The sequence below is a fragment of the Lampetra fluviatilis genome, chromosome 20 (genome assembly GCF_964198595.1).
Source record: "Lampetra fluviatilis chromosome 20, kcLamFluv1.1, whole genome shotgun sequence".
In the NCBI taxonomy this organism is placed as follows: Eukaryota; Metazoa; Chordata; class Hyperoartia; order Petromyzontiformes; family Petromyzontidae; genus Lampetra; species Lampetra fluviatilis.
Window position 1 is genome coordinate 9,000,361 of NC_136294.1, and position 16,623 is coordinate 9,016,983.

Below are 16,623 nucleotides of genomic sequence, written 5' to 3' on the forward strand. Positions count from 1 at the left end.
GTTTGCAGGAAGCCTCGTAGTTAATGTACAGTCCGCTCGCAATGGTATTTAATTGTTTTTCCCCCAACACTAATAAATATTTGGTACGGCTCGTGCAGCGCACTTCCCAAAAATAAACACGGGCAGCAGTAGGCGGGTGTCTGGTTCCATATGCGTCTGTGCCTTTGGAAAGGTCACCAAACGTGCCTCTACGAATTGAAGTTCGGCTTAGACGCCACCGAATTCAGATGCGGCGCGTGTGCTCTTCTGAGAAAAAACCACTGATCAAGGGAGGGGAGATGACATCGCACGAACCAATCGATACCTTCCATTAGTATCCAAGCCACAGCTGATAATGAATCTGGTTAGCTCGCTACAGTCGCAACATTACTCACGATTGCCATCATGAACCGCTCCGCAGCACTGAATACTGGTGTACCCATCTCGAAAGGATTTCGCTGGGGCAAAACTGTTGCAGGGCAGTATTTGATGTGTAAATTACTCTCCGCTTTCAGTTAATGCCAGTTGGCCAAAACGTCAAGATTTATTTTTTTTCATTAACAATAACACGTTGATGTGATTCATGATTGACAAAGACGATGATGATGATTACGATTCAGACATTTCTTTTTGAAAGAATACACACAACAAAACATTAACAGGCTCTTATATTTTAGATAAGGCTGACTGACACAAGTTTCAAGATTCGTTATTGAGAAAAATATGTTCAAGTCACATTAGGATGTTTTGTGTTGATTTTATTACAGTGACCTGTTAGAAAGTATGTGCTTGTAAGTTAATGAGCTATTTGTTTATTTGGGTTGCATTTTTCTTTAAGTCGGTTGATTAATGAATCGGTAATATGAAATAATAATGCCTGGAAAAAAAAAACACTGTCGGTCTCAAGACTCATTCTCAGGAAGATGCATTTGGATGCGTAGCCGGGTTCTCGAATAAATGTTATGCATGTGAAAATAAACTGGATTACCTGGAGAAAACCCACACATACAAGTGGGTAACATTCAAAGATCGCATGCGGTGGGCATGCTCTTTAATTTATATTGTGACGTGATGGGATGTGACTTCACACTCTTGTGTCTTGCCATATCTTTGGATTCAGGTGGGGCAGGTTTTGCAGCAGCTGGCCATGCTGGGCTGTGAGGATAGTGACTCGCGCATGAAGAACATCGTCAGCAGGTTTGACCGGGTACGCAGTCCTTTGCCTGTCTCGCCGAGTGGCAATTCCTGCCAGTGACTGGACCAATGAGCATCCAGCAGAGTAATTTCGACCATCGTGACGTGTGGCAGACCCAGCCGGTTTCCGATCCTCGTAGACAGCTAACACAGCGAGTAGCTGGTTACCCTTTTTTTGGGGGGGTGGCATTTATGTTCATGCATGTTCGTGTGGTTTAGCGGTTGGCACACTTTGCAATGATCCCATTGGCTTCCTTTCAAAATTCCAGAAATGCACATCGGTGGAAATTGAAATCTGAACCTAGCCTGCTGCACCTCTAAGGTTGGCTCGGCCCAAGACAAGTATCAAGTAAGATGGTGGTGTCACCATCAGCACTCGGGAGATGGGCAGCCGGGTATGCGTGGTGCTGGTTTGAGAGCCCACCTTTATTTGCCTTGCCAGTCTTTGTCAGTCACGGCCTTGGTGCGTGCGATATTTCTTTTGCGTGCGAGTTTATGTACGAGGAGCCGTGACACTTGGTATTATGAACCCGTCATCTTGAGTTATATTCGGAACTAAACGATGTTTTTATTTTAACCAGGTAAAGCTCGCTGAGCGACGAGCTATTTTTCAGAGGTGATCTGGCCACACATGATAGCCCCTATAGTGGCTCATATCATCACCATGCATTGGAATTTAGTAGCAGCCAAATAATGTAAATGCATCTTTCTAAATGTGGAGGGCAAAATCGGAGGACCCGGAAATAAATGACAGCCACTTATAAAACCAATAACAAGTGTTATGCATACCTGTCAACCCCTTATCAGTGCCTACCTTATTACAGACCAATTCAGACCTGATTCGTCACCCCGTGCCCTTATACATCTCAACGTTCATACTACAAAGGCCTATCACAGGAGAAACACAAATAGGCAAAACATTTTTTTGGCTGTATTGAAATGGCTTTGCGCTATATGGACCTTAAAACTAAATTTCTCTGCGCAAGAATACGGGTACACCGTATGGGTTGACAGGTGTGGGTATGTGCATCTGAGCTGAGCCTCCCCTAGGTCGATTCAGCTTAAAGTGAGTACCTTGCATCCCACTGGGATTTTTGCACACAGCGTTGGTCTATGGTGCTTTTTTCTGGAATTTTTTCTTTTCTTTCCTGGATTTTCTGTTTGCACTTAGTCACATAGTTACTTGAAGATGTTTTCTTGTTCATGTTTTTGTTGCGGTTGCACCCGATTCAAGAGACGAATGGCTCACAGGGCTATACCTAATAAATGAACTTGAACTTGGTGAGATGTGTTCAACATCAGAACTGGAAAGGCAAAGACGGCCTTATTCGGTGCCAACTACACCATCCCCATTGCGTGCTGTGGTATCCGAAGTAGGTGCACACGAGAGCAACCCTCGTCTCCTCAGTCTGCCAATCTACATCGGGTTATCTTTGTGTTTGCTTGTGCGCGTGCAGAGTTGTGTGTCGTCCTTCGTGGACGTGATCATTGGAGCGCGGGTGCTGGAATCTCCTCCGCTGTCCAGCTACAACCTCATGGAGGGTCTGAGCAGGACCACAGTGTTCATCACGGCGGGGCAGCTGCAGGGCATGGTACGTCCGGAGTTGAAGAGGGTCGTTGAAAAAACGTCAAATTCAATGGTTTGAATGGATGCGCAGTTTGTTGAATCTGTTCAATTGGCGGCTGTGGCAAAACCGGCGTGGTCAGGTTTTTGCGGTCTTGCCAACTCATAGGGTGTGACAGATTAAATAAAGGGGACCCGGCCTCGCTCAAAGCCATCTCGTGATTTTTTTCATTTGGCATTGGTGGAGGTTTGCATGGCAGTGACTGCCATCTGCCGTTCTTTGTCAACATCGCTCATTAGCTGGAGCACTATGGCACGTGTCTGTGCCGAGAATGATGTTGGTGGTAATGGGGATTAGCCACGGCAATGATTTGCATGCACGCACCCACCCACCCACCGACCCATCCCTGCAGTTGTCACAACTCTATTCAATCGTCGACTTTTTTTCACCGTTGTACTGTATCGAGAGACGGCAAGAGGAACGCGTGGATTTGAGAACATATGCAAGTTCGCGGCATCCTATCAATGGTGTTAATAAAAATAAGTGGGCTTGGGCAGGACATGTCGCTAGAAGGGATATGATGGCTGTTGGTCGAGATTCATAGCAGAGTGGCAGCCCAGGGAGGGAATGAACCCCAGGGGATGTTGACTGCGGAGGAGCGATGAAATTGGCTTGTGTGCAAGAAAACTGTGTGGATGGTTTTATCGCATGATCATGAGAGATGGCAATGACTTGAAGGCCTTCGTCGAGCAGTGGATGGATTTATGGCTGATGGTGACCCTCTCATTCTTAACGTTCCAGCCTTTTAAGGTGGAGTTTTTTCTGTCTTGTTGAGACTGGCGTGTTCTGTGTCGTTCATTTAGCATGTGAGCATAAATGAAACTCGCTTACAATTAATTCTAGATTTGAAGCTTTCGTGACTGCAAGGATTCATATTCTTAGGTTTTTTTCGGTAAAGTCACGTAGGTAAAACATCAAAATTAATGAAAATAAAATAAAACAAAAATCACGACGTTTCGGAGGCAACACAAGTCTCCGTCATCAGGTGGGACCGTCACAGCCGAATTAGCTGCATCAAGTGAGGCAATGATTCAAGATGTAATCCCTTATAAGCAAGTTGAAGGGGGGAGGAGAGGGGGTGGGGGAGCTCATCAGAATGTGGTAGCCAATGAATGGAACGTATCGGGAGGGAGGGGGGCGGGGCTCAAAGACAGCACGGAGTGCTAAGTACAACGCATCGGGAGGGGGAGGGGGGGGAGCGGGGCCAAAAAAAAAGTACGACGGCTTGGACGCGGTTGCTGCTGCACACGCCAACACATTGGGTAGAGAGGGGGAGGGGAGGCCTCATACACATGATAGACAATTTTCACGAATAAAAAAAAATCTATTCGTATGCACATGTTATTCTTTACTACGAGGACAAGAGTGTATTGCAATTGCTGAATCGCCGCATCATTACCCACCTCTGATGCTGCTGTTGGTGTATCTGTCTATGTTGAACTTTTTTTGCGCCGTATGTTGCCATCCGTGCTAATCGGAGGTGCAGGAGAAGGTGACAGCAGTGGATAAGATCAAGGTTGATGATGATGATAACTGGCCTTTTGGGAGCACTTCTTCTTTCATATGGGTTGATAGCAGATTAAAGATGTAATTTTCGTTTTGTTATCCACTCAATTGTCTGTCCACAAGCAGAGTGAATCTCTTCCATTCCTCCTTTAAAGCAGTGAAGACAGCAGCGGAGTGTTTACGATGTGGTCCATGGTTTGGGATTCGTAGCCGCCGAATCTTTGATGCGCCATTTGTGCATCGGGTGGTGACATTGGGAGCACTCTCGATTCACGACTATTCTCAGTACCCGGCTGTGATACATGCAGGAATAGAATAATCTACGGTATGTGGCTACACATGATGATGATGGTGGTGGTGGTGGTGCGGTGGCCTAGATCGGCTTCCTGCACGCCGTGCTGGCCGCGAACTCGCTGGCGGACGACGACCGCGCGTGGCTGGAGAGCCTGCTCGCGCGCCTCCCTTCCCAGCCGCCACTTGGCGCCGGCGGAGGCACCAGCAGCGGAGGCAGCAGCCATGCCCTGTGCAGCCAGGGGTGCACACCGTCTGCCACGCCGCACGTCTCGCCCGCCACCACGCCCTCCAGCAAGAAGAACCTGCTGCAGATCGGTGAGGGATCTCTGCTGCTCGCGCTTTCCAACCGAGGTTGGAAAGCGTTTGTGGGTTGTCTCTGTCCGTCTGTCCGTCCGTGCGTCCGTCAGCCAGCAATGGGGAAGAGGCACTGTAACTCTTGTAAAGGAGATTCGGTTTGACTGAAACTTCAACGTACCTCCGATTAGCACGGTTGGCTATGTACGGTGCGAAAGAAGTTCCACTTACACACAGCGTAATGTTTTGTTGCTGTTGCAGACTTTGCCTGTGTGAAAACCAGCCAAATTGATCAATTGGTTGCTCAAAACGTGAAGACATGAAAGACAGAGCTCAAATCACTTTGCGAATATGCAAATGTACTTGGACCTCACAGCAACCTATTGCCTTCCACAATGGCAATTAAACACTTCTAAAAACAAATTAAATGTTAGATCCTGGAGTATGCGCAAGCTTTGTTTTATTTGTTCTGTTTTGTATTACTACAGGGCTGTTGGTGACCAGTCACCAAGAATATTCCCGCAATACTGAGAGCACATGGTTTTCAATTGGAAGGTTGTTAGTTTTAATTCGTTTCATAATTCGGCATGTTTACCCAAGAAACTTTTTTTCAGGAAGATCACGCCAGGTTTTCGCAGTGCGAGTAGAGTGATGTAGCTAGCTGTAATCCCAACTTTAGTAGTTAGCAGGTCTTTGTTCAGAATTGGGATATGTTGGTCAATACCAATAACATGGTATGTTTTTATTTATTTATGTTTAGCAGTGAGAGGAAAATCAAGAAGCCAGAGAGAGTACCCAAACATTGCAATTGGTGAACCACATTGTTGCGAGTCAACAGTGGGTGTCCAGTGGATTGATTGGCCATCGTCATAGGAATGCGAAATTGACGCCACCGGCTTAATGCTGTGAAAAGATGAGCGTCTCCCCGTGGTAATTTTAACAGAATATAACTTTGTTGTAAGAGCAGAAGCATTGACCCATAAAGTGATGAAAATGCATCAACTTGGATTTCTATCGCAGAGAAATAAGTTTACAGTGAAAAGGCCATTGGGTCAAATTGGGCCACCTCGGTTTGATTAAGATCTGTTGACCTGCAGAATGCAGAACCCTTGATGCTTCCCACCCAAAGGCCCTCGCCTTATCTAATATAGATTTGTTGTCTCAATAAAATGTCTCTTGATTCATAGGGCATTGGTCAATGTCACTGAAATGTATTCACCATTCGTACGTTATCAAACGTGTATTAAATTCCATGAATCACATGCGTCATCCTTGGTGACTAATAGATGCAACAGCCGAACCGAAGTAAATTTTAGACACTCGTTCACACGGCCCGTATCTTTTATTGTTTCGTATAACGACCGGTGCTCTTGCCAGGTCATAAATAATAAAGGACCAAGTGCTCATTGAGCGTGTAGCTCTTTTGATATGGGATGAGTGTTTTCTGTATCTCTCTCCTGGCATAGAAACAGTTGGGGTGGAGTTGGCTGTGAACTAAAAGGCTGGATGGTGTGGTGTTATGTGCACTGTCCTACAATAATTTCCACCCAGTCTGTACCTGAACCTTGTCGATGCCTTCCCCCATGTCGACTTTGCCTAGAATGAGTACCAGGTGTGGGGAGGTGATAATGACAGAAAGGTGACCAAGCATGCCTCTTGTTGGCAATACCACCACCTTGTGTTTCCAGGCTGCATACCTCAATAGGCGCTTGCCATTGAAACAGTAAAACGACTCGTGTCTGTGTCTATTAGGGTGGTGCTGTCTTCTCATCTGACAAGAACACACTTGATGAGACGCATCCATCCACAGATAATAGACGCTTTCATGGATCGGTTGGGGCCACTGATAAGAGTTGCTGGTAATAGTTTCTTTGTATTAGCCCAGAGGTCGGCAACCAAAATATCAACAGGAGAATTTGTTTTCGAATTCGGTGAACAGTTCAGTATTTCAAGAGGTGCAGGGCTTGTGAATACGAGAGATGGTCCTTGATAAATAACGCCACGAAGCAGCCGCATGCGGTTCCAGAGGTGCACGTTGCTGACCCCTGTACTATCCGGTCTGCAAGGCTCAGCGGGCGTCTCTGCCCTTGCACCGTGTCATTTGTGTGCCTGTATGGCGACGCGATTTCCTCCAGCCGCTGGCCGCAGTCTTGGCCGGCTATCCGTCGCGGGGGGCCAGCAGCCCCAGGACTGCGATGGCGACGCGGCGTCGGGTGACGGCTACCCCGAGGAGGTCCCGGAGGAGGTGCTGGTGCTCTCGCTGGGCGCCAGTTGCTCGGACGTGCTGCCCGGCTTCATGTCAGAAAATGAGGTGTGTGCATGGTTGTGTGTGTGCGTGCGTGTCTTTGTGCGCGCTGATATCGTGGGGAACGGTGGTGCTGCGAGTACGGCGAGCAGAGTTCGATTCCCGCTCACGGCCAACACGAGTGACGATTATCTGAAGCGGTCCTGGGCCTCGATTAGGTTGACTCAGCCTCAAATTATTACCTGGTGGCGGTGTTTAAACATCACCACTAGGGAGACGAAGGCGGCCGGGAATGATGTTGGCCACCCACCTCCTCATATGCCGCGCCGGCCTTCATAGGTGCTCGTTAACAGCACTTTTTCTAACAGCCTTTTAAGGTTAAACAGGGGATCTTTGTCTTTGTGTGTGCTTGTTTTTACACACGCATGTCGGTGCAAAGTAATGGGGACTGAATTGGTGGATCATGTAGATTTGTGAAACTTCTAAACCTACTGGGCTGAGATGAAAGGGTGGTTCGGGAGGTAAGAGTACTGCACCAATATTGCTGGGATGCTGTTTTTCGTTTCGGGCAGATGCAATTAAATTGGTTTCACAAGTATAGTGAGTTGGTGACCTTAGGCCAGTCACTGATGTTTAAATATGTATCTTTCGTTTTTCACAATGTGGCGGATTTGGTGTGTGGCCGATGTGACCTTATTCCAGCTAAGCGCAGTCTCTGCTCATTTGCTCAATTTCAAACCAAGCCTTCCACGCTCGTCTGAAAGTTTAGGTTCCTCTTAGAAAAATATGTGCCTTAACCGAAATAAACTGGCTGAGGTTGTCTAGAAATTATCGTCGAAAATTTGGGTAGCTTGTGAAGGTGTTTGTTTCTGTTAAAATAAGACGATGAGAGAGACGGCAGAATAATCCACAGTGCATGGAGGCTTGGACAGCTATGATGTCATAGAAATGCATTATAAATATATATTTAAAACTAGCCATGGTCCTTTGGCAGCTGATTGCCAGATAAAGTTCTCCCCATTCTGTTTTGGTCATGGAGGGTTTTTTTTTTACCATAATTCACTACATTGGTCATTACGGTTTGGTGAACATTATGGGCCGGAGAAAGGGTTTGGATATCACTCCCCACTGATTTAATTGAACCGAGCTCACCAGGTTTCTAATGCAGTGCACTAACTACGGCGCCACCACTCCCCTTATGATATCATCAGCCACGATCGATCCACTACTAGATGAATGCCTCCCCAGTCGTTGCTCGAAGGGATGGTGGCCAGTGGTAGAGACTAAAAATGGAGTTAAGGAAGAGTTGGAGCAACGAAATTGGACCAAGTGAAGCCGTGATATGTGCAGGCATTATTATATTCTTAGGTTTTTTCGGTAAAGTCACGTAGGTAAAAAAATTTAAATTAAAATTAATAAAAAGTTAAATAAAATAAAAATTACGGCGTTTCGGAGGCAACACAAGTTTCCGTCACAGCACGATTGCTGTTTCAAGTAAGTGGAACCATCACAGCACGATTGCTGTATCAAGTAAGATACTTGATAGAGCAATCGTGCTGTGACGGTTCCACCTGAAGACGGAAGCTTGTGTTGCCTCCGAAACGTCGTGATTTTTATTTAATTTTTATTTTACTTTTTATTAATTTACATTTTTTACCTACGTGACTTTACCGAAAAAACCTAAGAATATGAATCCTCGCAGTCACGAAAGCTTCAAATCTATAATTAACAGGCATTATTATACGTAGGCAATATATAGCCAAGCCTCTACAACAGTCTGTGCCTGCACGTCACCTTCCATCTCGGTATGCGCTTGTCAGGTGCTGTCCCTGCAGGTGGTTGGCGGGAGCCAGGGGGACGGCGGCGGGGACGAGGGTAAACTGGAAGCCGAGGGCAAACCCGACAAGACTCTGCGCTTCTCGCTGTGCTCCGACAACCTGGAGGGCGTCTCTGAAGGTAGGGGCGACCTCTCGGGACGACTTGCACCGCAGTTCCAGCTGCCCGCACGGAAACGGAACCTCGCCGTGTTGGAGTGAACAATCTAAATTGAAAGCAAAAGCATTGGCTCGCGAGATGCTTGTTCTCTAAAAGGGGTGGAGGCGGATAAGGGAATCGCGTCGCACCGCGTTGACAATCGGAGCGGAGAACTTAGCGTTGTACAGTCTCAAAGGTTTTTCCTTCGGGCGAGCCGCGCTCTCATTTTTCAACCTGCAGGCAAAAGCCGTCTCTTTTTGTGAAGGGAGTGCTAAGTGGGTCTCCAGCAGACAGAACTGGGATACAAGCCCGAACAGCATTGGGCGAGGCAGATATATGGACGCGAGCAGCCATTAGGGGATGACTGACTGATCGTTTTCTGCGGCTCTGGTTTCTGCCGCATGCCCCGTGCTCTGGAGTATATCAACATAATAACGGTTGTGCTGACGGTAGGGAACCATGGATTTATATCCGTCAAGAACGGGTTCTCAACCCACCCCCCCCCCTTATTTCGCATGCTGGAGCGCGTCTCTGCGACCGCGTCTGGCCCTTTACTGGCAAATCTTTGGGCAGTAATGAGCCTGGGTCAGAGCATGAAACATCAGTTTTGAAGACAGCGTGGTGCTGCGAGTTCTTCTCACAGTGCGTCAGCTTATCTTCACATCGCTGCAACGCATAAACAACTTTCAACTTTGATGCCCTGTGATGCTCTCAAGGTCTTTGCTTTGGTCTTCAAACTTTGAAGTTTGCTAACTTAATGCGTTCTCATGTACGCAAGTTATCTTTCTCGAGTGTCCGGGGTCAGCCAACAACATTTTATTGTCCTTCCTCTTGAGACAATATTTGTAATTTTTAAAAAATAGTTTTTGTAGATTCGACCCAAGTCGCTAGGAACACGCCGCAATCTCCTCGGATCTTGAAAACTCGGTCGGGCCTAAGCCTAGTTGGTGTCTGAAGGGTTTGAATGCCGTGCGTTGTAGGCTGCTACGAGGGCTAAAGTGTCAGCAGAAGGCAGCGCAGAGAAAATCCACCGTTGTATTATAGACAGCTCCCAACATCTGCTCCCCCTGCCTTCACCGGCCCCGGCTAGCCTCACGCGATGAAATACGGTCAAATGACCCTCGCAGCCCCATGTGGTGTCGGGAGGCTGTCATCCAGTTGGGGGATTGACGGAAGAAGGTCTGCTCGTGTATTAACATGCGCACACCGACGTTCACGTTCACTGACGGATACGCATTTCACTCCCGCAGCCGACAACACACATCGTATCTAATGCTGGTGGGGGTGTCCGATTTCATTTCGTTTTACGCCATTTATTTTCAGCTGTCGAATTGCACGCATTAGAATGTATCATTTACGTTTGTGCACATGTTTCTGTCAACATTTTTGGTTCGTCGGATTATTAGGGCACAATTATTTATTCGGACCGTACCGCACCGCACCCATCATTGCCATCGCTGCAACAGCCTAACGCACCGCACGTGTTTATTTCTCCCTCCCTCCTTCCCTCCTTCCCTCCTTCCCTCCGTCTCCCTGCCCCGCGTTGTGTGCCGGTTGGAGCGCCGCAGCAGGCCTTAACTCGGGCGTGTTCGCGTGCGCATACCCGGACCCCTCAGGGCCGTCGAACCGCTCCAACTCGGTGTCGTCTCTCGACCTGGAGGCCGAGTCCGTGTCGGAGCTGGGAGCCGGCGCTTCGGCCAACAGCGACGCGGCTGCTCTGCATCTCCTGGAGCATGAGCAAGGTGTGAGCACTGCCGCTCTTACCCCCCCCCCCCCCCGTTCCCGAGCGCAGGGGTCGGCGAAACCTGCCGCTCTGGAGCCGCATGCGGCTCTTTGGAGGGCTGGTTCGTAGCTCCCGAGACTATAATTGCAACAACAAAAAAAGCCCTCCAAATTATGTTTGACAAATGGTGAATGTTTAAAAGCCCCAGCAATGATTTGTAATGCAGCGTTTGCACATCGTTGTGCCCGTGCGGTTCTTGTATTCACATGCAATGTGGCTCTCGAAATATTTAGTTTTTTTACCGAATACAGAGAAAATGACTCCTGTTATGTTGCTTGGCGACCCCCTGCCCTAGCAAGAGCTTCCTGAAGAAGTCTATTTCAGGCTTTCCTGGGTAAATTAAGGGCATGTCACATAATGCATCTCATCCTATGGTGGAGCTTGTGGTGGTTTCCAACCTCTGTCATTTTTTCCTGGTGGTTGTGGTGGATCTCTGATGCTACTGGCATCTGTAAAGAAAAAATATCTTTATAGCTCATCAGATTTCTCCGGTATAAATAAATATTCCGTTTCTGATATTTCGATTCTGGCTAATGGAGCTGATGTCGAGGATTTCCTGGATAACCAAGTGAATGAACAAGCAACTCACGTGCCACCCGCATGGGTCGGAAGATGGCAGGGAATTCGGGAGATGACAAATTTTGGTGAATTTCGTGATGATGGTGATATTGGTGACGCGCCCCTCTCCGTTGCTCTTCCCCATTGTCGGCAGCCACGACGCAGGACAACCTGGACGACAAGTTGCGCAAGTTTGAGATCCGCGACATGATGGGGCTCGGAGACGACCGCGACATCTCGGAGACGGTGAGCGAGACGTGGAGCACCGACGTGGTGGGCAGCGACTTCGACCCGAACCCGGACGAGGATCGGCTCCAGGAGATCGCCGGTGAGTGCGTGACTCTGGTTGTGAGCGAGCGAGTGTGTGCGTGCGTTCGTGTGTGCGTGTGTGCGTTTCACTGGTGGGAGTTCAATTCCCGCTCATGGCGAACACAAGTGGCTATTATCTGAACCTGTCCTGCGCCTCACCTAGGTTGACTCGGCCTCAATGAGTACCTGGTGCTGTGTGTAAAAGATTGCCACTGGGGAAACAAATGCAGTCGGACGTGGTGCTTGCCACCCACCCCCCTCGTGTACCGTACCGACCTCCATAGGTGCTCACTAACAGCACTTGCTCCAACAGTCTGTTACCGCTATAAGGGGGATCTTTGTGTTTCACCAACGCAGGCTATTGACATCGCATAGTCATTGTTTCAGCAGATTGAGATTAAGTCACTGGGCGCATTCAAGCTTTGTGCAAAGCAGAAATTAACATATCAGAGCACTGTGCCATATTACGTCATATGATCTTATCCTACAGAACTGACTCAATGCGAGCCCGATACTAAGCGCCGATCGCCAAATGCACTTGGGTGGGGGGGGGCAACAGAAATTCCGTGAACAGCAGCCCCGAGCTCGACAGGGCCCAGTGACGGGGGGAGAACTGGGCTCACTGCCCCACCCAGGTGGGGACTTGGAGCGGGGACATGAGCGTTTATAGAGGGAGGGGGAAAGGACAAGGGGACAGATAACAAGCATAGTGGGAGGAAAGAAAGGGAGAAGGGGAGGAGAGGTAGGGGGGGAACCGTGAGGGTGGGGTCTAACATTCCAACCGAGCTCGTCTAAAGTAACATCACACCTCGGTGACACACGTGCGCGTAGCTGTGCGCTCGTGTCGAGTTTCTCGTCAGCGGGTGGAGGTGTGACTCGTAGTGCGATGGGGGGGGGGTGGTGGTGGTGCGCGCGTGCAGGCACGGCAGCCGACAGCATGCTCGGGAACCTGCTGGGGCTGCCCGGCTCGGGGCTGCTGGAGCGCTGCACGGGATCCGCCATGTCGGAGACGACCAGCGAGGCGTGGAGCGTCGAGGTGCTCGCCAGCGACTCGGGTGAGTACACGTGAACGCGTGAGCGTGCACGTGAACGCGTGCACGTGAACGCGTGAGCGTGCACGTGAACGCGTACACGTGAACGCGTGAGCGTGCACGTGAACGCGTACACGTGAACGCGTGAGCGTGCACGTGAACGCGTACACGTGAACGCGTGAGCGTGCACGTGAACGCGTACACGTGAACGCGTGAGCGTGCACGTGAACGCGTACACGTGAACGCGTGAGCGTGCACGTGAACGCGTACACGTGAACGCGTGAGCGTGCACGTGAACGCGTGAGCGTGCACGTGAACGCGTGAGCGTGCACGTGAACGCGTGAGCGTGCACGTGAACGCGTGAGCGTGCACGTGAACGCGTGAGCGTGCACGTGAACGCGTGAGCGTGCACGTGAACGCGTGAGCGTGCACGTGAACGCGTGAGCGTGCACGTGAACGCGTGAGCGTGCACGCGTGAGCGTGAACGCGTGAGCGTGCACGCGTGAGCGTGAACGCGTGAGCGTGAACGCGTGAGCGTGAACGCGTGAGCGTGAACGCGTGAGCGTGAACGCGTGAGCGTGAACGCGTGAGCGTGAACGCGTGAGCGTGAACGCGTGAGCGTGAACGCGTGAACGCGTGAGCGTGAACGCGTGAACGCGTGAGCGTGAACGCGTGAACGCGTGAGCGCGTGAGCGCGTGAGCGCGTGAGCGCGTGAGCGCGTGAGCGCGTGAGCGCGTGAGCGCGTGAGCGCGTGAGCGCGTGAGCGCGTGAGCGCGTGAGCGCGTGAGCGCGTGCGCGTGAGCGCGTGAGCGTGCGCGTGAACGCGTGAGCGTGAGCGTGCGCGTGAACGCGTGCGCGTGAACGCGTGAGCGTGCACGTGAGCGCGTGCACGCGTGAACGTGAGCGTGTGCACACGCGTGTGTCTTACCTGGCGCGGTAGGGCGCATCCGCCAGTCATCTCAGTCGGTCAACCCATGGCACCTGGCTCTGTCCCGTGACCTCCTCTCCGCAGCAAGCCTTGGATGCTTCACGTGGCCTCAAAGTGCACCTCGCGTGGTCCAAGCATTGTGGTGAAGTCACCACTTAGTGGTGAATGGCGGCTGTTGTTGTGTTTTACCTTCGGCCTGCTGTTGTCATTCTCCGTATGGATGAACTCCTCTCCCGTGCCCAGGGTCAGAAGTTTATTTTTTAAATGCAAAAATCTATTGCGAGGGCGGAGGGGCAGGCACTTTTGGGCGTCCCCCGTCACCAGTCACGTGATCTCTGCACTGGAAGCCCCTCGGTAAATTCGACTTCTGGTGCCCGGCGGCACAGAGTTCATGTGAGCTGCGGGCAAGGAGCTTAGTTTTAGTGTGACAGCACTTGACCGTGCGTGCCTATGATTTTGTGTTTCCATGCGCGCTTGCATGGATGAGCGTGTGTGCACATGTGTGTATGAATATGTGGCGAGTGGCCACAACTAACGTCGGTAGCGAGTGGCATCGGAACCAGGCCTGGGCCTCTCCCTTAGGTCGCCTCGGTCTAAAAAAGAGTACCTGGTGCAGTTTAATAAGCAGTCGAGACAAATAGTAGCCTGGTGTGGTGCTGGCCACATCACACTACTTGTGTGCCATGCCAGTCTTCAAAGGTTATTGCATACAGCACTTTTATTGTTGTCCTGTGTATTCCTCACAGAGGTGACAGAGCTGAAACAGGAGGAACGGCTGCAGGAGCTGGAGAGCTGTTCTGGCCTGGGCTCGGTGTCAGATGACACGGATGTGCGGGAGGTCAGCTCCAGGCCCAGCACTCCTGGCCTCAGCGTCGTCTCGGGTAAGGCCATTGAAGATGCAAAGATTTGTCATTTGAAATTACATTCTACAAGCGGCTGAATGGTAGAGCTGACAAATACCCCGCTTTAGCTGGGTGTTTAATATAAACCATCATATAGAGTTTGATTTGGCAAATAAATCGGTTCCATTTCAGAAGTAGTTCAGTGTCGAAAAGGCTGTCGCGGTGTCCTGTACCACTGGTGAAAATTGGGATTTGGTCCCAGTTATACAAATTCTACTTGTGATTCAGGCAAAGGGCGGAGTGGGCAGCTTTGGCAGAGGAGTAGGCAGGATCCATGAGCAGTAGATGGGATCACCATCAGAACGAGCAAAGCCACTCTGTTGACATTCCATATAGAGATTCCTATTTCACTTTGGAAGGATGATGGCATGAGTTGACTCCCAGTTGGGAACTGAAATCGACATTTCAATAGTAATTTCAGTGTAAATTGTTATTTAAAGCTTTCGTGACTGCAGGGATTCATATTCTTGGTTCTTTCGGTAAAGTCGCGTAGAAGGGAAACAATAAAGTAATAAAAATATAAAACAATAAAATTCCCACGACGTTTCGACTGCAACACAAGCAATCATCATCAGGTGTGAAAAACACAGCAAGAAAATTTGAAAAAGTGGCGTTTTTTTCGTAACGTTAGCACCACGGACAGCGATTTTGGCAGTTGGAATGCGGTCTGCCAAAATGCTGATGTGATCTCTTTGACTAGTTAGTAGATATATGTATACATTGTCTTCCCGAGAAACAATATTTCAGAGCTAGGGTCAGGCGAATGAAAAAAAAAACATCACTGGTGTTAATTTATCGTGGTGACCAGTTTTTGGATGCTATAGCGCAAACCCTTCAGTAGCCAGCGAAACGGGCTGAATGCTTGTTCGAACGTGTCGACTGTCTCAGGCATCAGTGCCACCTCGGAGGACAACCCCAACAAGACGGAGGACCTGCGCTCGGAGTGCGACTCGGACTTTGGGGGAAAAGACTCGATGACGAGCCCCGAGACTGAGGAGGCTGGGCGCGGTGCGTTTGTGCTCGGTCCTTTCATTCTGCAGCCTCTTCACGTTTTTTTCTTCTTGGTTCTTTCGGTAAAGTCACGTAGAAGGGAAATAATAAAATAATAAAAATAAATCATAATAAGATAATTCTCACGACGTTTCGGCCAGAACGCAAGCAGCCGTCCTCAGGTGAAGAACAGGTCTGTCGGAAAGACGGCGTCTGAATGGGCACCACCATGCTTGGCAGCGTATTTTTAAGCTGGGTTGGAGGGGGGAAGCGGCGCCTTGACAAAGGAATTTGCATATCAAGAGGAATTTAGCATATTTATGGGAAATGCAGATATGGGATTAGTCACTACTTGTGGAATGCGTAGGAGGTGGCGGGGGTTTCAAAGTCATATTATGCCCGTGCATTATGCAGTATGCAGGATTAGCAGCATCAAAGGGAGGGAGTAGGGTTAGCAGTAATAGAGGGAAGGAATTTTAATAGTAAGGAGCTGCAGCAGCTATCAAAATTCTTCACTTTTTGTCCACCTACTGTCGTGAGCCAGTCACTCGGTTACATATAACGACGCAACGCCCGATCCACAAATACGAAAGAGACATCGCAGCGATACACTCCGCTGCTCCTGATGCGTTTATCTAGCCCTGACCACCTGAATGTGAAATTGTAGTTGTTGCTCTGCGCATCCACGTCAGCCGTACCAAAGAAGACGACGACCCGGTTACATCTCTGCTCTGATACTGGTTGTAAATCCCTCTTGTCAATCCACCGCTGCATGAATGCAGATCTCCCCACGTCCTACAAGTTTGTGGGGTTTTTTGACCGTACGTTGCTGGTCGGTGGGTTGGTGAAGGTTACAGTGGGGAGGGGTTGTGTAGCGGTTAGCGCTACGCGGCGCTACGAACCCAACGCAACCCGAGTTCGATTCCCGCTCACGGCCACCAACACCGGTGACGATTATCTGAAGACCGGGTCTTGGGCCTCTCCTAGGTCGGCTCGGGCTCAAATGAGTA

General features: G+C 49.7%; 1 protein-coding gene across 7 annotated transcripts in view; it reads left to right on the plus strand.

Moving 5' to 3' along the window:
* The window catches only part of GAPVD1 (GTPase activating protein and VPS9 domains 1), a 65,570-nt gene that overhangs the window by 21,262 nt on the left and 27,685 nt on the right, over positions 1-16,623 (plus strand). For 5 of the 7 annotated variants that reach the window (XM_078865573.1, XM_078865567.1, XM_078865568.1 and 2 more), the window contains exons 7-16: positions 1,100-1,186; positions 2,631-2,765; positions 4,682-4,913; positions 7,028-7,203; positions 8,958-9,093; positions 10,680-10,853; positions 11,607-11,780; positions 12,682-12,816; positions 14,468-14,602; positions 15,512-15,631. In XM_078865573.1, the coding sequence (XP_078721699.1) occupies positions 1,100-1,186; positions 2,631-2,765; positions 4,682-4,913; positions 7,028-7,203; positions 8,958-9,093; positions 10,680-10,853; positions 11,607-11,780; positions 12,682-12,816; positions 14,468-14,602; positions 15,512-15,631 (1,504 nt within the window). The remainder of the gene's footprint in view (positions 1-1,099; positions 1,187-2,630; positions 2,766-4,681; positions 4,914-7,027; positions 7,204-8,957; positions 9,094-10,679; positions 10,854-11,606; positions 11,781-12,681; positions 12,817-14,467; positions 14,603-15,511; positions 15,632-16,623) is intronic. The other 2 variants (XM_078865569.1, XM_078865570.1) reach the window with 2 other exon arrangements.